Genomic DNA, 21,851 nt, shown 5'->3' on the forward strand with positions numbered 1-21,851 from the left:
ACTGTTATCAAAAGAAATAAACACAATCAAAGTTGTCTATACTTCACTTATAAAAAGACAACAAACTTTTAGAAACCTGTCATTGACATGAAAAGGCAAACGCAACAATTGATTGGAAAGATGAACAAGGATTTAATTGAATGACAAGTAATTTGGCTAAAAAGTAAACATGTAATTCAACTATAAATAGATTTGACAAGAATCGAAATTTATGAGAATTGGAACAAAGAAAGTTTAGCGAGACTAAGACATTGAAAGCAAATTGAGCGATTGGTTGTCTATGAATTGACAAGACCTTTGATTTAACTTTGGGTCGATTTGTATTGAGTTGTGTGTGTTTTCTTCCATGTATTTTTATCTTACACTCGTTGTCTTAAAATTGTCAACAATTTCTTGTTAGCGCTCTACCTACTATGACTAACTAACTCCTCCTACATTGGTACATATCTTGCTTCGAACACAAAGTAAGAGCAACAACCACAACAACGTCATTTTATTGGGGCATGGGTGTGATTTTTGTTGGGGCATTGATCAAAATATTGGTTCAACAAGGTCATTTTGATGGCCCCATTTTGTTGACGACAACATGGAGGCATAGACTCATGTTGGCTTCATTTGGGCCCCACATCATCTACTACATTCACAAATACATAAAAATCAATATTGGGTCCCACCTATAGTACACTAAAAATCAAGACAATAAATTTACACTTTGTATCCATATATTTTGTTGGCTCGACCACATCAACAAAACACGTTTCCCAATCTATTTTGTTGTCCCCAGCAAAAAATAATCATTGTGGTTGCTCTAAGTATTGACCACTCATTTGGTTGACTGAATCATCTAATTGACCTCATTTTAATAACTCTTTTTATATCCCTTCAAAATGGGTAAAAATAAAACATATATATGCCAAAGATGTGTGTACAAAAGAGCATGTTCTCTCAATTATAGGTTCTTGGACGTATATATGCAATTATTTGAGAAGACATAGATATCTTTCACCATAAAATGTCGAAAGAGTTTCACATGGAGCATTCAATAACCTCATTAATATTGTTCCTTCCTTGGATCTTCTCTTATTTTGTTTCTCCAACCTAACCAAACCCTAAGTTCGGCTACTTATTATGAGACGACCGCATCAATCCAACTCAAACAACGAGTAGAGGTATTTTGTAGGATCGAGGATTCACTCCAATATCATGTTATAAATCAGATATTCGTGAGAGCATCACATAAATCCAACCCAAACAACTCTAAGAGGCATTGTAACAGTCCGTCCCTCCGCACTAATAATACTTTGTCTACGCACGACTTTGTATTCTGAGGCGTAGCACCAACGCACACTAGTTTGAGCTCATGAAAAATCTTTTGTGAAGTTTGACCTATTATATTATGTATTTCACATTTCCCCCTAGGGGATGTGAGACAAGAGACTAGCCACATCGTCATTCGGTAGCTTGCCTAGCACTACCAAATTTGACACTGCAGAGGTATTGTGTGCCCACTCAAATCGAGTGCTACAGGTATTATTCACTCTAAACCTAAGGCCCACACAATTTTATCCTTGAAATGATGCTTTTATTGAGAGAGATTTGATATTTATAAGTAAAGCACATCCATCATTTATTTCTAACCAACATGGGTTATAAGGCTTGACACCAACTCATTTACCCATAGAATTTTCAACAGCTTTTGCTTTGAATCTCTCTCAACTTCTAAAAATAGAAGGAAATTCACTTGGTGAGGGTTGCCTTGCCAGAGGAAAACAAAAAATGGACCCATATCAATCAAGTAGCAGTGAGGACAAGTCAATAAAGTAATAGACATTGCACATTGGCCTAGTGTTGTCCCTTTAATTGGTCTTCATTGCATTTGTGTAAGTATTTGTCTTTTTTTTTTTTTTTTTACCATTTATTTTGTTAATCAATGACAAGCTAGCTTAAAATCTTGAAAAATTGAAGAACTTTCACTTTTAAAGTTCATAATATATGTTATTATAGAGGTTGATCCCCTTCTAATGGAAGTATGGACACTAGCTCAAATGATTTGGGCCAAAATCATTCTTTCACCTCGTTCGACTTCTCCCTAATTTCTTCGGATCATAACGCTCCTTATATAGGGAAATCTCTACCATTAACAATAATGACAAACAATACCAATAATACACTAGATATTTCATGTTGGTCTCAATCCTACGCCACAATTGTTTTGTGTACACAAAAAGAGCTGAAAGTACAATAATGCATGTTTGCAATTATTGGGTTAGATCGTTCAAGAGGAACTTAAGACAAATTATATTAAAGGCTCAATGTATTAATGAAAATAGATAAAATCATATTCTAATAAGGATATATATGGATAATTTTGTATGGGATATGTAGTAGTCAAATCATTTTTAAGTTGTCGTCGTCTTCTAGTAGGATTCTTATTTCTCGGGGGTTGTAAAGGCATATATCTTTGTGAAAAAAGAAATTTTCTCACACCTTGTGTCTGTTTAGTGAAGCGGTGCCGCTAGTAGTATCGCTTTGTGACACCGCTTCACCAAACACTACGAATAAGTTACGGGTAACGCCCTATTATCGCTAGCTTAATCATTCCCATAAAAAAAAACTTTGAAATCAAGCTTGGGAGCGGTAGCCCATGCTTTAACCCTCTTTCTATCCCTTCCACCAAGTTGTAGTCTTGATTCTCACTTTATTCGCTTATACTTCCTTCCACGCATCCCGAAAACCCCCTAGCATCATCAAGAGCGTGCTTGGTCCCAAATTTAGTCGAATTCCCCGACAATCGAATTGGATCCAGTTCGACCTCCATCAATACTGGGTGGGCACCATTTAACGGCCCTGGGGAACTCAACGGCTCGTCGGTCTTGATCTAGCGTTCCTGTCGTCCTATTCGATAGCATTATCTAAAAGTTTTACTAAATGCCTCCCTCACAACTTATTTCATAACTTTTGAAATAATTGATTTTTCACAACTTTTGAGTTAATTTTGAAAATCATAACCACCGCCCCAACAAACAAAATCATTACCTTATGTGAGATTAGAGAGAGCTTTACGTGTTCATATTCTTGATATTTGTGCTCTGGTATCGTTGGATCTAGTCTAGTACTAGATTCCCGATCTGGAACGATCAAAGGTAAGTGTTCGATTCTGCATAGTAAGCCCTTCAAGATATGGGCCAACTCTTTGGTCACTATGAATTCACTCTCTGCAACAGCTAGACAGTGGATTTCCCAGTCACTTCTTGATCCCCATATGGTCTTTAAGGCCCATTTTTAACACAAACTCAGCTCAAAAGGAAGAATGAATATCCACAACTCCGCAGTAAAAAGCCCATCCAGCAGGCCCATTCCTAATATCTTTTCAATAGGAGTGGAAAAAAATCCATTTCAGGTTAGACAATAACAAGTGTTTATGTAATATTTATATGTCCGGACCCTAATTCAGATTTGATTGCGAGCATCTTTAATTGACCAAATCCGGATTGGTTTAAATTTGAACAAGTAAATCGAAAAATAACCTAATCAAGGTTAGGATACGAACAAGTAAATTGGACAAAAATTTATATTTAAACCCATATTTCAAACTTATAATTTATATCAGAATTTGATTTAATCGGAATCGAATGACAAAAGTTTGTCACTGCTATCTTTCAGTATGACAATGACGTACGACAGGAACTGCATTCTGCACTCTGCAGCTGCCCAATTATATATTTCTTTCTTTTCAATAATCATTAACTAACTTGACATGCTCCCTTTCTTTCCTCGAGGAACAAAAGCCAGTGCCATCCACACGTGTCAAGCTAGAAGCACGCTTTCTTCATGCAACCGCCGGTTTATAAAAGGTATCCGGATCCCCTCCAATTAACCGTCCAATTTACCCATCTTAAAATTGGGAAATAATTTTTTAAAGTTGGTATCTCGCTGACTGACACGTGTTTTTTTGGCATGCTTTTGTCGGTGAGCCGTCTTATAAAGAGTACGTAAATCTGTGTCACCTGGAGTCAAGGGGATTAGCCACTCAGAGATCGACACCTCCTTGTCCGCTGTGATTTTCAGTTACTCGCAGCTTTCACAGGATCACCACCCCTGTTTACTATAATCCCACTTTACCTACCTTGTTCTTTATAATTTACTTGACTACTTAGTAGACAATTTATTTAATTATGGTTTAAAATTGAAGTCATTCTTAATTTCTTTAGTAGGTAAAACCTTTCAGAAGATAACCAAAGTTTCCACGAGACATGCATCTTCATTGTACATTTGCCCAAAGTCTAATTTGATTATATTTGTAGAGTAAGATATTATATATATGTGTGTGTGTGTATGATCAAATTAGGAAGATGAACAAGTTATTTAATGTCGCGGGAGCAATACATTTGGCCACTCGCTAGATTTTGGGTAAGGACGAAGCCAGGACATAATATGAGGGGGTCGACATGGATGCACGTAAGATTTTATGCCATGGTGGGAAAACCTAAACGGGCGTCCGGGGGCAAAGTCCACAGATTTTTTGATTACCTATTAATTATACTTTCGAAAGTATGAAAAATAACGTTAAAAATCAATAGTTTATAAAATATAATAAGTAATAATTGTCATATGTCAATTGAAGCTGATAAGTGAAACAATGAATTATTTTTGTTCAATTAACCTTATTTTTTGTAGACAAATCCAATGGTCAATAATAGTCTTTGGGGATCCGAAGGCTATGAATGAAGTGCAGTGGGACAAATTCAAGAGATTTTGTTATAATTTACCATATACTTAGGGGGTCTTTTATGAAATTTACTATATACTAGTGTTATCTAAAATTTTTTGAGGGGGTCTCGACAATGAGAGGCTTCGTCCCTGGTTTTAGCCCAACTTATCATGTTGCTAAGTGGAAATTTTTTGTGCGCGTGGGCCTGACAACTCAAGTTTAGACCTATATCGGATGTCGAAAAGACAAACTTATATGGAGTCGTTCTTGGTTACCAAAAAAAAGAGTTGGTTAGCAGTCACCATCTTTTAAAAAGAACGGTGACAAAGATCTTTAAACTTAACATTATTGTTGTACTGTACGTATGAGAAGTTGTTAGATAACGTTCACTTCCACACAAAGATTGAAGCGTATTGAGTGGTATATATTGCAAGGATTGGATTTAAGCTCATAAGCCATTGACTTTTGAGCAAGATTGGGCCACCATCTATATGCATGTTATACTCGAATTCAAGAGTCCAATAACTTGAGCTAACCCCAATATCCCATTTCTAATAGAAGATTTGTATGTACACATGACAAACTCTTAAATAAATGTAGGAGGTCGCAAGTTTAATTCACACGCCTAATAGTTTGGGCATTATTTCTTTGTGAAGTTAACTCTCCTTTGTGGGCTTCGGCCTTGTTCTCGTTGCACCGATTTCGGCTTGAGTTTTCCTACCACTAAAGTAGAGCGAACTGGGTTTGCAACACGAGTTTAGAGTTGGCCTAGTTGTCTAGTGGCCATGTTGGGCTGGAGAATTCTCAGTCACCAAAAAATAAGTTTAGCCTAATTAGTGAATTTATCTGGGACCAAACCGTATGAACTTGGTAGGTCTTGAGTTAGGTTCCTACTGGAAGCATTAGGGGCGGATATATAGGGGGACTACACTTATTAAGGGTGGCAACACTCTGTCTGGTTCAAATGACCGAATCTATCCGACCCGAATTAAACCAAGTTTGGACATATGTAAGTTATATGTCCGAAATTAGGGTCCAAACAAAAAAAAAATCCGGTTTAAAACCGAGTACGGGTCCTAACAAAGAAATCTTGTCTGATTTACTTGTCCGGACCCTAACCCGAATTAGGCTATTGTCCAATTTACTTGTCCAAAATTAAACCAATACGAGTTTGGTCAATTAAGTACGTCCAAAATTCAAACCGAGTTAGGGTTCAAACATATAAATATTTCATAAACACCTGCTATTGTCTTACCTAAAACCGACTTGGAATCAATTTTTTGCCACTTCTAACTACACTAGGTTGTAGTCCCCCAAATTTTTTGTAAAAAAATACATTTATACAGCTTTACATAAATAAATAAAAGATACACTTCTATACAAGCCGATACCTAAATATACACTTAGCTACCTAAATATAAAATACACTTTGTATAAGGCTCATACTTAAATATCTAAGGCCCTAAGCAGCTAAGGATTACTTGTACCGTCTAAGACCCTAATTGACTAAATCATCATCTAAGTCTTCACTATCTTGTTGTGCAATTGGCTTCCATAAAGTTTATATATTATATATCCTCTAAAATGATAAATGGCACTAAATGCAAAGGTTGTTGAGAAGCATTATTAAAGAGAAGCATATTATGAAAGCAAGACCAATCATACTCTCTACAACCAGGTGAAAGAGTCATGCATGCATCATTGTGGACGAGGATATACATAGGTTATATATTTGGCATAGGTATTTAATTATGGGAGTTTAATAGCGAAGGATTACTAACAACTCCTCAGTCGAGATGAATAAGACATATGCTCGACTTTGTACTATCCAAATTCGAATCCCTTACCTCAAAAAAAAAATAGTATCATTTCATCATGAGATAGACATGCTTCAAATAGTGTATCCTATCCAAAATGTAGGAGACATCATCATTTCTTGAATATGACCATTTAGGTACTTAATTTCCATCTCTTCTATTTTGGGGAGTTATCTTAAATCTTAATTAAGGATAAGCTAAAGTTTAGCTAGTGTGATCTAAATAGGCAAAAAAGGATGTTTATTGGAGTAATTAGCAACTTATTATAGCAAATCAAATTGACCTCTTACACATAACATAATCATTGAGGTACCATCTAAATTTAGTAGATTTGAAACTTAATGTGGAAGCTAGTAAGATACAATGAAAGAAAAAAGCAATCAACAAAACCCTAAAGAAAGGGAAAGAACAAAGGTTTACTACAAGTACACATTGCCTTCAAAGGGATTGGAGTACCATGCAAACCAATCACTGATAATTCGACACGTGTCCACCCCCAAAAGCTTCTCTCTTTTAAGGTTGTTGTTGACATCCAATAGACATATCATAGTTAAAGTGTAGGACAGTGAAAAACCTGGGAAATTTTACAGTGCATTCAGTGGCCAAAAAAATCCCATTAAAGAAAAATAAACAGAATTGAATAATGGCCAATAATTCTCAATCTATAACATTCACAGGGTTTCCATTTTTTTCTTATACTAGAAATAGAGAGGTTTTTAGAGAGAGAGAGGGAGAGGATAGGGATTAATGGGGAGAGGAAGAGTGGAACTGAAGAGGATAGAGAACAAAATTAATAGGCAGGTGACATTTGCAAAGAGAAGAAATGGGTTGCTTAAGAAAGCATATGAACTATCAGTACTTTGTGATGCTGAGGTTGCTCTCATCATCTTCTCCAGCCGTGGAAAGCTCTATGAGTTCTGTAGTACCTCTAGGTATTTAACTAAATAACTATAGTCTATATATATACATGATCGCTCTTTATTTCTGTCTGACTAATATCTATATACATGTATATAATTGTGGGTGAATGTGGGTTGAGTGTTTTTTTGTGTATTTTGAGCTTTGTTTGGTTTGAAGAGTGATCTATGTTTCCTTGTTTGGCAAGATCTGTACCTTTTTAAGAATCTAAGTTTTTTAGGGCAAAACTTAAAAAGGGTTTTGATTTGGGTTTCATATGCTTTTGTTTCTCTTTTCATTACTTTAATTGAATATATTAGGTTTCAATTCATTTGGGTTTCGTCTGATTCCGAGTTGCATGTGTATATATGTATATATAAGTAATATAAGTGGTGCTTTTATGCGCTTGAGATTATCAAGATCCAGTCTTCTTTTTTTTTCTCCATCAACATAGTAAGTAATAATACTGAAGAAAAGTATTTCCGAGATTATTTCTGGAAATTTGGTTCAGATCTAAGGAAGAACTGTTTTAACCCTAGCATAAGTTACTATGGATTTCATAAGCTTTTCTCTTCTTCTGCTTCTCTCCTTCTCTTTTCATCACTTGAATTGAACAGTTCAGGTTTGAATTTATTTGGGTTCTGTATGTTTATGTTTTTCTTTTGATGAATAGGATTTAGTCTGATTCTGATGTGTGATATGCTTAAGATTATCAAGATCGATCAAAGGCTTCTTCTCTATATATGAGCATATTTTAGTAATAATCCTTGAGAAATGTTGTTTTCTTGTTCTTTGATGCTAAATTCCAGAGATTATTAATCAAGAATTGGTTTTCAGTAGATCTCATTGATGATGGTTCACTGTTTTAACCCCAGGATATATGTCAATTTCATATTTTTTTTAAAAAAAATATAATCCTTTGATTAATTGTTTTTATTTGATATGAACTTCAAGTAAATTAAATTGAAAGATGCCATAAAACTGGTTCACTGTTCAGATTTGGTGCAGGCGATGTGATGTTGCACACAGTCTGTCTGAGTCTTCTGCAAATTTGTGGTGCAACACAATAACTAGTTCATAGACAGACAAAGAGAGAGAAAATTTCCCTTCTCCTTACATTTTTTTCCCTTAAAGCTGCAAATCTTTGTGAACCATCAAACAAGTCCAAGACACTTTGGTTAATCTACCTCTTCCTTCTTTTTTTTCCATGTGTTTTTTTTTCTCTACTGAATCCATCATTTATCTCTATACCTAATACCTTTCATCATGAATGAAGATATTTCATAAAAAGTTGTAAGTTGGATCATTAGGGTTTACTTTATTTCACTAAAAACTTCCTTGGAGTCATTTCTTTCTCTACTTTTTGTGATTTTGTTGGAAATTTTTAGGTAGGGTTTCTACTATTTTGTAAACCTGAGTACTGTTATTTGTTCAATTCATTTTCTCTTCATCTAGACAACTCATGGAGGCAAGGATGTTGGTTTCTAGCTAGAAGCCTATATATATGGCCTTGTTTGAATAGATGCATGTGTGTGTGTATATATATATATATTGTACTTCATTAATGTTTTGCAAGTTATATATGTATGTATACATTTCATTAATTATTCTACCTGTGAACTTCTACACTAATGATCTAGTTGTGTTGATCAACTGTTTAATTTTACATTATTAGCATGATGAGAACACTTGAAAGGTACCAAAAGTGTAGCTATAGTGCACTAGAGGCCAGCAACCTTCTCCATGAGACACCGGTAATTGCTTTTCTCTAACTGCTGATCATCTATATATATACATTTATATATATATATATGTATGTATGTATGTATGTATGTATGTATATATCTACTATGGTTAAGAAATTAATGATCTAATGATGAAGCAGAATAATTACCAGGAGTATCTGACTCTCAAAGCTAGGGTTGAGGTGCTGCAAAGATCGCAGAGGTAATTTATTATTGGTTTTTATAATGCATATTGAGTTATGCTAATTGCAGGTAAAATGGTTTCAGCTATTATTTTACTAATTATCTGAGTGATTTGATCTTCAATATCCTCCATGGTGTAGGAATCTTCTTGGGGAAGATCTAGCCCCCTTAAATACAAAGGAGCTTGAGCAGCTTGAGAATCAGCTAGAGACCTCCTTGAAGCACATTAGGTCAACAAAGGTAGAACAAGTGTTTCATGCATGGAATATGGATAAAGTGCAATTAATTTCATTCAAATGGAAACCCTGATCTCTATTATGATACCAAGCTAACTTACCGAGTCAATCGAGCTTGAATTATTATAGTTATATAGTTTCCAATTTACAGGCGCATATGTGACCCAGTAATAGAGTTGCATGATTACAATTGAAAGGTAGAGGTCACATGTTCAATTCCTGAGAATAGCCTTTTTCACATATTATGTAGAGATAAGATCTGCGTATATTTTTCATGTCCCTACTCCGGAAGCCTTATGCACGAGTGAAACCTAGGTTTCACGGGTTCAATTCCTAAAAATAGACTCTCCAAATAGGCTCTATACATATTGTGTGGAGGTAAGGTCTGCGTATATTCTGCCTATTCGAAACCCGTTCACTACGGAAGCATTGTGCACTAGTGTTGTTTACTTTTTATCCTTTTGAATTGTTTGAGTATAGTAGTGTACTAACTTCAAAAGAGAATGAAAAATGTGCATTTGCAAACCGTTTACATTGTGCAATGTGGAGCTATATATAGTCACTTGCTTGTGGTCAGTGATAACATCAAAATGGTAGTATTAATGGAGGCAAATTTGATCATGTAGTGTTGGAGTACACTTCTTTGGTTTAAAGTAGTAATTATATTCATCTATCATCTATGATTTTGTCTTCTTCAAATGACTGGCAAGAAATTCAAGTCTATGTTTGGAGGAAATCAATTCTACACTTTTGTTATTCTTATTTTATGTTTTCATCTTCCTTTCAGAATCAATTCATGCATGATCAGCTGGCTGAGCTTCAAAACAGGGTACTTACATACATACATACATACATATATACATACATACATATATATATATATATATATATATATATATAGACACACACGCACAGACATAACTAGGGTTAACCAAGCCTTATATTGCTACAGGAACAGATACTTGTGGAAGCCAACAAAGCCTTAAGAAAAAAGGTACCTACCAACCTATTCCAGACTAAAAAATGACGTTCTTTGATTAGGTCTTAACTATAATGTTGTGTACAATTAGGTGGAAGAGTGTAGCACTCCAGTTCCGCCGCGACTCGGATGGGATGCTGGAGTACACAACATGTCATACAATCGGATTCCTACGCATTCAGAAGAGTTTTTCTACCCTTTAGCAGGAGGAAATCAAACCCTGCAAATGGGGTACTTAATTAGTTCGGTTAATTAATTTCAATTGAGCAATGTTTCTTCCATTGACCATTCTTTTCTGGGTTTAAAATATGAGACTATGAGTGCTGGTTTTTCTTGCAGATATAATCCAGTGAGTTCAGAAGAGATGAATGTTGCCACTGCAAGTAACTCTCAACATGTCAATCCATTCATACCTGGTTGGATGCTTTGATTTTAAGATGAAAGTATCTATCCAGTTGATTTCTTCCCAAGTTTGATTTCCCTTTTTTGTTTTTGTTTTTGTTTGTGTACTGTTTTATATATGTAACAAACTTGTAAGTATATGTTGTTGAAGAAGACAATAAATAAGTATTCATTATAAGCTGTAATATTGGACATAAATTGTTGCAATTATGTAATGTATTGTGTGCCTTGTAATCTTATGGAATTTGGATATCCAATCTTCCTATTAATGGATCTTTTTCTTCTTTTCTTTCTTTTTTTTTTAAATTTAAATTTCTTGGATTGAAATTTTGAGCTTCTTTGTATTGCATATATATGAAAACAGGTGAGAGAATTCTAGAATTCTCCAGGGAATACAATTTTCATCCAATGATAGAGAATAAAGTAGAAAGCACAAACGTATGACGTGTATTGTAATTGCTTACAGAGCTCCATATCCGGAGCTAAGAGAATTAGGGCTTAGGGGTATAAATGGTTGGTAACAGTTGGTTTATTGACATGAATTTAACCGATCGATTGATCGGTTATCTAAGGTTATTTCGGTTATCAGTCGATTCTTAAAGAAATATGTAAATTTTTTGTGAAAATAATTGATCGATTGATTCGATTTTTTCGGTAATTTTGTATAGCCTTAATGAGAATCACAAACCGGTTATCTTATCTTTTGAGGCGAAAAAGAGTTTTTTTTAAACAAAATTTCTTGACAAACATCATACATGGGTCTTGATAGGCCCATTAGGGTACTCGTTCAGGTTTGGGCTTATGAAAGGGACGGAAATGAAAGATATTTGGGCTTTACGGGTTTGGGCCTTGAAGCGTAACATCCATTGAGAGAGACTTTTGCTAAAATAGGCCAATAATGAATGAAGCCAAGTTAACAGCTCATGTACATGTGCCCCAAAAAAGTGGGAACCAGCAAGTCAGCCACTGTCATTTTCAACTGTCAATACTATGTATTTAATATTTATTGGACTTTATAATTTACCTAAAATAGATGAAGATAACACCCGAGCCACTAGTTGAAGTAGTAAAGATGATGTCTATTACATTGATGATCAGGGTTCGAATCCCCTTCCCGGTTTCAAAAAATAAAGATTGAGGTAGTTGCTTCATGTTTTAAAGTTCAATTTTTCCAACTAAAAAAAAAAAAGCAGAGATATTTTATCCTCAAAGCATGATTTTAGTTCATAAAGTTAAAACTGATTAATCTCCTAATTTGTCAATAAATATCATCAGTAATTGTGACCCCCCATTCTTTAATATCTCTTGTCTTTATCAACATTTTTCACTTACTTCTAAGTCAATAACACATTTTGAGTTTCACTATTGGATATGGGGAGGACCTGTGCATCAAAATATTTTTAAAATTTTTTAGAAGATTGATAAATATAAAATATAAGTGATTTCAACCGTTAGATTTTAACTTTATCTTAGGTTAATTAAAAAAATGAATTATATTCACAATACTAAAAAATTTCTATTTATGATTTATTCAAAAATTTTAAAAATATTTTGGTTCACTAGTGGGATTGGGTAACTTTTGGTTTCTTTATTGGGCCAAGCAAATGTTGGGATTCTAAAGTGGAAAGATAAGGTACTTTTAACCAATCCTATGAAAGTTGGGCTGGGCCAGAGCCCACGTGAAAATTCACACATTTGTTACTCACGTCCCCTCAGGCCCTCCTCATCAAACCCTGTGTATTTACTGCACTGGTGTCAGTCAATCTTGGCTTCTTTTTCTCTTTAATAAATGCTGCCAAAATCAGAAGAAGAAAATTAAAACAAACATTCTCCACACCCACAAAAAGGAAAACCATCTTCTTTCTCTTCTATATATATTTATACCTACCAAAATGGTAAGTATTCCTATATTTTTGTCCCAACTATTCCAAATATTGTTCAGTTCCAGTTACATACCAAAGTCTAGACGAACACTAAAAAAGACTGCCCATGTCGCCCCACCCCAAGGGCACACCTTCAAATGTTGAGACTAATGCACATGATCTATATGAAATCTTGGATCCTACATGCCCCATTTGATTTATATAAAATTGTGTTTTCTTTTCTATTTATTTATTTAACGACGAAAATATTAAAGATCCCAATATTTTTGTTCCAACCATTCCAAATGATCCATTGACGTACTTGAGTTTTTGGAGGTTTTGAACGAACTCTAAGAAAGACGACCAATGTCGCCCACCCTAGGGATGCCCCTTGAAATGTTGAGATTGATGCACATGATCTATGTAAAATCATGGACCCCACATGCCCTCGTGATCCATATGAAATTATTTATACAACTTAGCATTTACTCGTATTTGGGATAGTTGAGACAAAAAAAGTATTGTAATCCGTAACATTGTTGATTTATGTAATAGGTCACAAAGAAACAAAAAGAAAAGAAAAGTATGTTGAAAAACAGAAAGATGAGGAGAAAAGGACGTTGGCTACAGGCAGCCAATCAGAATTCGAAAACGCAGTACTCGAAATGAAACCCTGGTTTGAACGAAACCACCACCATCATCATCGACATCGTAGTAGCGAGCCAGGTCTTCCAACCAATCACTGATCGAAAGCGAGCGAGAGAGATCTCATCCATCCGCCTCCTCCAACTCTCCATAAATGTCCCTCCTCTGTCCTCCTCTCCTCGCTCATATCTCACACTCATCCAGTCAGTAACTCACCGGAGACTCGGAGAGAGAAGAAGAACTCCTCCCCGTCTCTTCTACCAAATCCTAAATCATGGGGCGGGGAAGGGTGGAGTTGAAGATGATAGAGAACAAGATCAATAGACAAGTCACGTTCTCGAAGCGAAGATCCGGTTTGTTGAAGAAAGCGCACGAGATCTCCGTACTTTGCGATGCTGACGTCGGTTTGATCATCTTCTCCACCAAGGGCAAGCTCTTCGAATACTCCACCGATTCCTGGTATCCTTTTCCTCCTCCTCTTCTCCTTCTTTAGATTTTGAGATCACAAACTCAAGAAAAAAGGAAAAAAAAAATTTTAAAAAAAACGCACCGCACAGTTTGTGTTCAGTACAAAGCGTAGTAGGAGCTACTTTTCTTTTTATTTTTTCTCCTCCCTCTATGGAAAACTTCTTTTTCTATCTTTTCACAAATAAAATAACAAATAAAATAACAATTATCTGCGTTAATTCGTGTTTGATGAATGAAAAACTGAAAAAGTGCCAACCTTTTCTTCTTCTATATATATAGCAAGTGTTACACTATGTATATTTTCAATATATATAAACACTATTTGTATTTGTGGCACTATATATATATATATATATATATATATGTGTGTGTGTGTGTGTGTGTGTGTGTGTGTGTGTGTGTGTGTGATCATATTCATGTGGATCCCATGAACAATTTTCCTGGAAAGGAAAGTAACTACCAGTAGCACTTGATATTGGAGATTGAAGACAGTAATTAGCTAGAGAAGTTATCATGGAGCCATTGGGATCAAATATATAGAAGATCATTGTCTGTGAGCTTAATTTGAAAATCACTAATTAAAAATATTGTAAGATTAGATGTTAGTTTTCTTAATAGGGTTAAGTACAAAGAGGATTAAATTAAGGATGTAAAGGAAAAAAAAAAGAAGAAGATTGGATGTTAGTAATTTACCTCAAAACTCCTCATGAGCAATATTCTTGCATTAATTAATTATTGAAACACAAGTGTAAATGAGTCGTCAGATCAGTAAATGGCAAATTAATGAATATAATTTTGAAAAATTTCGATGTAAAACATGGTGCATGCATTTTGGCATTAATACTGTGATACTACAACTAGTGTTATACATATATATGTATATATATATATTGATCAATAGGGTGCAATAACAAGGGGATTTCTCATTTCTTTATATATCTTTGATTGTGCAACAGCATGGAGAGGATCCTTGAACGATATGAGAGATATTCATATGCTGAAAGGCAGCTTCTTTTAAATGAAGCTCAAACAAATGTATGAATATTGTTTAATCTCTCTCTCTATCTTAGTTTAGCTTTTTTTTTTTAAAAAAAAAAATTCATTTCATTTACTTTATTGGTTTGTCTTGCACATCCATAATATATAAAATCTTGATGACCCAGATAAGCTGGACTCTGGAGCATGCAAAGCTTAAGGCTAGGATTGAAGTTTTAGAAAAAAACAAAAGGTATGTCCCTTGATGAGGAATTAATGCTGAATGCATACCCATGTCTCCAAATTAAGCTTTGTATTGTAAACTTGTTTGAAATATATGTGTGGTGTGTATATATATAGGAATTTCATGGGAGAAGATCTTGATTCCTTGAGTCTCAAAGAACTGCAAAATTTGGAGCAACAACTGGATTCTGCACTCAAACATATAAGGTCCAAAAAGGTGCAACTAATAATTTATTTATTTAATATTTTTTATGCTAGTTTCTATATATATTGTTGAATTTTCATTTGATCATTAGAGCATGAATTTTTCTTATCCAGAGCCAACTCATGTATGAATCTATTTCAGAGCTCCAAAAAAAGGTAACTTCAAATTAACCCCTTAATTATTATTAGTTACTATTTAAACTTCTTACAGCAGCTAACACTGTAAGAACTATATGAATTAAAAGTAGGACGTACCTGAAAGTTGGCAACATCATTTCGCCACCTTAGAGAGAGATCGAAAGCTTAGGACTTTCAATCATTGAATAGATGAATCATAGTTCAAACCCTAAACTACTCCTAATTGTAAGCGAATAAATAAAACAACTTGTTTAACAAGTAATAGACTCCTTAAAATACCATAATAAAATAATAATAAATACTTAATCTCGTTTTTCTAACTAACCTAGAAATTACGATAATGACATCGCTTATAAATCTCAAATAAAAAGCCTGTAATATTGTCCTAATAATAATACTAACTTAAATAAAAGATAAATAAGATCTAAAACTAACTTGAAAAGAACGTAGACCTCTAAAAAAAACTATAATTCAAAATCTCATGATCTTTCATCTGCATCATACTCCCCTTATTGGAAAAAAACTCGACCTAAAGTTTTAAAGAATCAAAGAAGAAAAGATTTTGACCATCCTCATCGCAATAAAAGAAACTCTAACCGCGATCCAATGCCACCTCAAAAATCTTAATTGGAGTGAACCAATTTTTGAAAAAAAAAATTCCTCTCTAGAAACTTCATTGAATTGATATGGAATGACAAAATCAACAAAGCTCATAAGGCAGCACCATAATAATGTTGGGATTTGATAGTTGAATAATGTCTATTTTTTCTTCCAATATTTCTTTCTTGATATCTTCTTGCAACAAGAGATCTCCTTCATCTGGATAATCATTGAATATTGAGACCAATAATTCATCTATTCCCAAACCAATGGAATCCAAATTCAGGTCTTCCTCTTATTCATCATAATAATCGTCATAGATTGGTGCTTTAAATATCTCTCCTTTTTAATCGAATGTAGGTGTCGATAACTCACCTACCCCTTCCTCCAATCGACCTCACACCGCTTCGGTTGCGGGTCCAATTTCATGGAATAGGTTTTTCTCTTTTTCGTCAAATGTTGGTGTTGATAATCCCTTCAATCTGTTTCTTGATGAATAATCTTCGCCTCCAACATCATGAAAAAGATTCTCTGCAACCCAAATTTTTTTTTTTCATCCTTATGACTATCTTTCGGTATGCCTAAGGGTTTGCGGTTATCTACTGGCATTCCCATACGGGCTTCTGCACGTCTCTGTCATTGAATAGCTTGTACAATCCGCGACAATTCTTAAATGTTACGTCTCATCTCAGCCATCATGGATCGTGAACTCTACCATGTCAAGTTCAACCCCGAAGCTCCGATACCAATTTGATGCAGAGAAAATTGTCGACAATAATAAGCAATAGTAATATAAAGATTTGAAGTATACATTAAAAGAAGAGACGATGGAATCGATTCAGGAGTCTCTAGAGTTTAAATCCAATAGAAAATTTTGTATTGTAATTGAATAAAAAGTCTAAAGTTCAATCTCTCATAGGAGTTTACAATCCTTAAGTAGATGAACCATAGACCAAACCCTAAACTACTCCTAATTGTAAACAAATACTAAAAGAAAATAAAACAACTCTTAATTGACCCCTAAAAGATACTGCTTGTTTAACAAGTAATAGACTTGCTAAAATATCATAATAAAATACTTACTCTCGTTTTCTAGCTAACCTACAAATTACGATAATGTCATCGCTTCTAAAACTCAAATAAAAGCCTATAATATTGTCCTAACAATAATACTAACTTAAATAAAAGATAAATAAGACCTAATACTAACTTGAAAAGAAAGTACACTCCTAAATAAATTATAATTCAAAATCTCATGATATTTCATCTGCATCAATTATGTTCTATAGAAAAATATAATGCTAGTTCAATGTTTTATGCAACAATTTGTCTCTCGTTGGGCTTATTGAATATTATCCGCTTTAGGTCAGTCCATACTAGCCCGCACGTATTGTCCACTTTAGGTCTGTCATACTAGCCCACACAGATTTGTTCTCATGGGCCCTTTGGCCCAGAAAATGCGTTTACTAAGTTAGGAGATTTTACCTATTATATTATATTCTACACTTCACTTCTTCACCTAGGTGATGTGGGATTTATAGCACTGTGTTCATTTGTCACTCGATAGCTTGTCCAAAACCATCAAATTTGATACTATTGAGGCTTGTTGTCCCTTCCCCTCAAGCCGAGTGCTACACTTTACGGGTTTTAGGATTTCATGAGTTAACTAGTCCATGTTTACGAATCATAATAGGTGGTTCAATGCTTTACCTACTTTTTTTCTTCCCTCTTTTTTGCAGGATAAGGCATTGCAGCAGGAAAACAACTTGCTTGAAAAGAAGGTGACTTAATAATTTCATTTAATAATTTCATGTGAGGCAGTGGTACATATACATATACACACATATATACTGAACTAGTTTTGGCTTAAAATAGGTTAAAGAGATGGAGAAGACTCTTTCAACTCAAGAAGCACAGAATATGAATAATACTGCTCTAGACCCATCATCGATTCTTCTATCCCAGCCACTGCAATCTTTAAACATCAGGTCTCTCTCTCTCTCTCTCTCTCCCTCTCTTCCTCTCTTTATGCTCAATTTACCATTTACGAGTTCTTGAATTTTGTGAATGGTTACTGTAGCAATACTGTTTTTTTACTACCACAATATTGAAGTAATTGGTATTTTCCATCTGATTGACTTAATTATGTGTACAATTAATCCAGCTACAATCAAGCTAGAGATAGTTCTGTAGTTGAGGATGAAGGACCTCCAACTCAAAATCGAGCTGGCAACACAGTACTCCTCCCTCCATGGATGCTTCCCCATATGAATGAATGAATGATCAAGCACAAAGTTTTGTTCTAATGAACAGGCTTTGCCAAAGCACTTTGTGTAGTTAATCAGTAAGCGTAAGCACCACACCATTCACAGTCTCTGCAACTGTAATAAAAAAACATTGGTATTTTAGATATAATTTATCTAGAATATGCATATGTATACACATATATATATGTAAAGAACTGTCATGTTGGAAAATGTTAAATAAATCTTTTTTTCTAGTCTATTGATCCTTACTGTGTATATGTGATGTGATATGTACAACAATTCTCACACGTGAACCAAAAAGTATGAACTCACTTTGCGAATCATAGATGTGGTGGGTCTCACAGTGAAAGTGTGGCCCCCACTTTTATTGTGATTTATTATAATTATTGGATTTCGAGTTCACATAGTTAGTTCGCATAATTGATTCACATGTGAGAATTCCTCTTGATATGTAATATACATATATATAGGGACATTAGAAGCAAAGTCAATTTAAACATATAGTATGTTTATTATTTTTTGTCAGTATATTTTTCAGAAGTAGCTGAGGTAGCATATATGATGTTATTCTCCATTTTATTGATTTAATTTCCTTGTATCTTCTATTCTTGTTAGCAATTGTAGGTTATTTCAGTGATCGACTGTTTGCATGCCAAATTTCTGAGATTATGACAAGAACTTATATTCCTTTTCTTGACCAATTTCATTGGACTCATGATTCCTAGGAAAATCTTAGTGTAATCATTAGGGCATAGAGCTGCCATAGTCAAGATACCAATGAAGACGTTAGCTTAGGAGAATCATAGGGGGTAATCTTATGAATTTGGTGGACAATCCCAATGAATAGGGTAGTATTTTAGTTAGGATTTAGGAGCTCGATGGTAGCTTCAAATCTTAGTCACAATTCTCTATCAAAATTATATTAAATCATGCTTTAAAATGTGTTTTTAGGCATTATGGTGTTCATAATGTTAGATTATAATAGATTTTGAATTTTTTTTCTAAATCTTAAATCCTAATTCGTAACTTCTAAACTCTTATGTACAATTTTAAAAAATAAAAATAAAATTATAGCATGGTTTTTGGTGGGAAATCTGAACTAAAATTGTAACTAAGAATTGGAGTCCCGATTACGAACTCAATCTCATATCAAAAGTACGAGATTCTGATGCAAGCTAAGATTTTGTGGTGTGATTCTCCCAAGGTTGATATCAATTGGTATCAAAGGTTAGGCAACGTCTCTCAATTGCACTTGTGCCGCACGAGTGGTGACGTCGGCATAACAATGTTTATCCTAGACTAATTAGTGCCAAGCCACAAAGGTGGTGACGCCGGGACTAACTAGTGTAAAGCCAGCCCGCGTGGGCGTCGAGGCTGTAGAGCATCATGGAATGTTACAAACTCAATCCCACATCGAAAGTATGAGATTCTGATGTGGGGTTTATATGGGTATTGGACTCTCCAACCTCACAAACTAGCTTTTGCAGTGTGGTTCTCTCAAGGTTCATATCAATTGGTATCGGAGGTTACACCACGTCTCTCAGTTTCAATCGTGCAGCACGGGTGTGTTGGGTCTAAATTAACCTTACTAGCAAGTGTACTAGTCGGCGACTACAGCACAATGATAAGCAAGGGTCGAATCCACAGGGACGGTGTTATATCTAATCCAAATTTATACTTGTATTTACGTATGGACAATGCAAACAAAAGTAAAGTTCAACTCAAGATTGTTTGGTTGGGTAATTAAACTAAGACAAGCAAATAGCAAAGTGTTTTTGGTATTTTCTTAGAATAAAGATGCAACTAATGCAAGTGAGATGAATGAGATGAACACCAAGGCTTTGGAATCCCCCTTGGGAAATGACTTGCAATGACACAAATTCACACACATATTTGCTAATTCGGGCATAACGAATCCGTACCTAAGTCGGTTTTAGCGCACTTAAGCCAAATCTCCCTAAAATCGATTACTAGCCATCTTATTGGTCTAGGTCGGATATTCCTAAATACATTCTAGCCATCTTATTGGTCTAAACATGCATAGGAATTCATGGAGTTCTATGGAGATTAGAATTCATACAAATTGTCACCTAATTAAAGGGAGACACATTCCTAATCAAATGTTTCAAGAAGCATAATCTACTTGACATATTATTGTCTAAGCAAATTCTCCAAACAATTTCATCCAAAAACCTAAAGTGTTGGCCAAACACTACAAGCATGAAGAAATTGCAATCAAACATAGAAACACAAGATTTATACCCAAATCAACTCATATATATGTAAATCAAGTCATAAACAAAGTCATCAAACCCAAGGCTTCAACCTAGCCTTGGCACAAGAGATTTAGTTACACATAATGAGAGAAAAACACAAAAGGAGAGATGAGAAAATCATGAATAAACCCAATTAGTTGAGTAGATCCAAGTTGAGCTGAAGAATCTCTCCTCCTAGCTCCAAGAATCGCCTTCCCCCTCTGGTTTCGCTCCCCAAAAATCAGTTCTAGGTTAAAAAGTGTCCTGCGGCTCGGCAAGTTCGCGAATTAAAACATACCAAAAAACTGTCTTGTGCGCCTAGGCGCGTTGTATTCACGCCTAGGCGCACCACGCCTAGGCGCACGCCTAGGCGCACGCCTAGGCGCAATCCTAGGCGTGCACAACTTCAAATTCACGCCCAACTCGCTGGACTGGGCGTGCACAAGTGATACTGGGCGTGCACAAATATTGCGCCTAGGCGTGGAATGATTCCAAAATCTCCATACGACGTCCGATTTGCACGATTTTAGCGTCTACGGAAAGCTTGAGATGTCTAGTTTCCAATGCCTTTTATTTCGCTTGATTCCGATAACGTGACAAAAAGTTATAAGTATTTGAACACACGAAGGTCGGTGGACATTTTCTTCAGTTCAACCCTTTTTTCATCACTTTTCATCCAAACCGCAATCAACCTATCAGAAATACAAATCAAAACATAAATACACTCATTATTTATCAAAAGAAAGCTTAAGAGGGGGATATTTCTACCAAAAACAATAGGTATTATCATACCTATCAAACACCCCACACTTAAACCTTACTTGTCCTCAAGTAAAACTAAACAAAGTACATCTACCAACTAACATCCTAACTCACTAACGCAGGAATCGCGATTGCATTTAGCATATGCAACAAGCCGTTAAACCCCTAGGTGTCCCTAGTGGAGGAGTTTTGTCTCCTGAGGGCTTACAAGAACGACACCCACAAACGTTTCAAGATAACTCAAATCAAACATATGGGAGGGAAATCACTAGAATCGAAACAATATACATCAATGCCATGCAATCAAAAAGATGTGGAGACCCCACACTTCATCCAAACATATACTCAATGAAGATTATCCGTCTACTCAATCACTTCGTCTACATTAAGTGCGTGCAAAGAAGAAATGTATAATTATTTGGCTTCCAAGAGTTCATAGGCGCCAAACATAGTCACATTCCA

General features: G+C 35.0%; 1 protein-coding gene across 1 annotated transcript; it reads left to right on the forward strand.

The window, feature by feature from the left end:
* Window positions 1–7,241: 7,241 nt before the first annotated feature.
* On the forward strand, window positions 7,242–18,749 carry LOC119986957. Its single transcript, XM_038831646.1, has 17 exons — window positions 7,242–7,460; window positions 9,101–9,179; window positions 9,311–9,372; window positions 9,494–9,593; window positions 10,377–10,418; window positions 10,542–10,583; window positions 10,660–10,799; window positions 10,908–10,984; window positions 13,388–13,558; window positions 13,747–13,936; window positions 14,902–14,980; window positions 15,109–15,173; window positions 15,281–15,380; window positions 15,482–15,523; window positions 17,845–17,886; window positions 17,981–18,093; window positions 18,270–18,749. Exons 1-17 carry the CDS (start codon window positions 7,276–7,278, stop codon window positions 18,382–18,384), a joined length of 1,644 nt encoding a protein of 547 aa, XP_038687574.1. The 5' UTR covers window positions 7,242–7,275; the 3' UTR covers window positions 18,385–18,749.
* Window positions 18,750–21,851: the final 3,102 nt, after the last annotated feature.

This window comes from Tripterygium wilfordii, chromosome 20 (genome assembly GCF_013401445.1).
Source record: "Tripterygium wilfordii isolate XIE 37 chromosome 20, ASM1340144v1, whole genome shotgun sequence".
In the NCBI taxonomy this organism is placed as follows: domain Eukaryota; kingdom Viridiplantae; phylum Streptophyta; class Magnoliopsida; order Celastrales; family Celastraceae; genus Tripterygium; species Tripterygium wilfordii.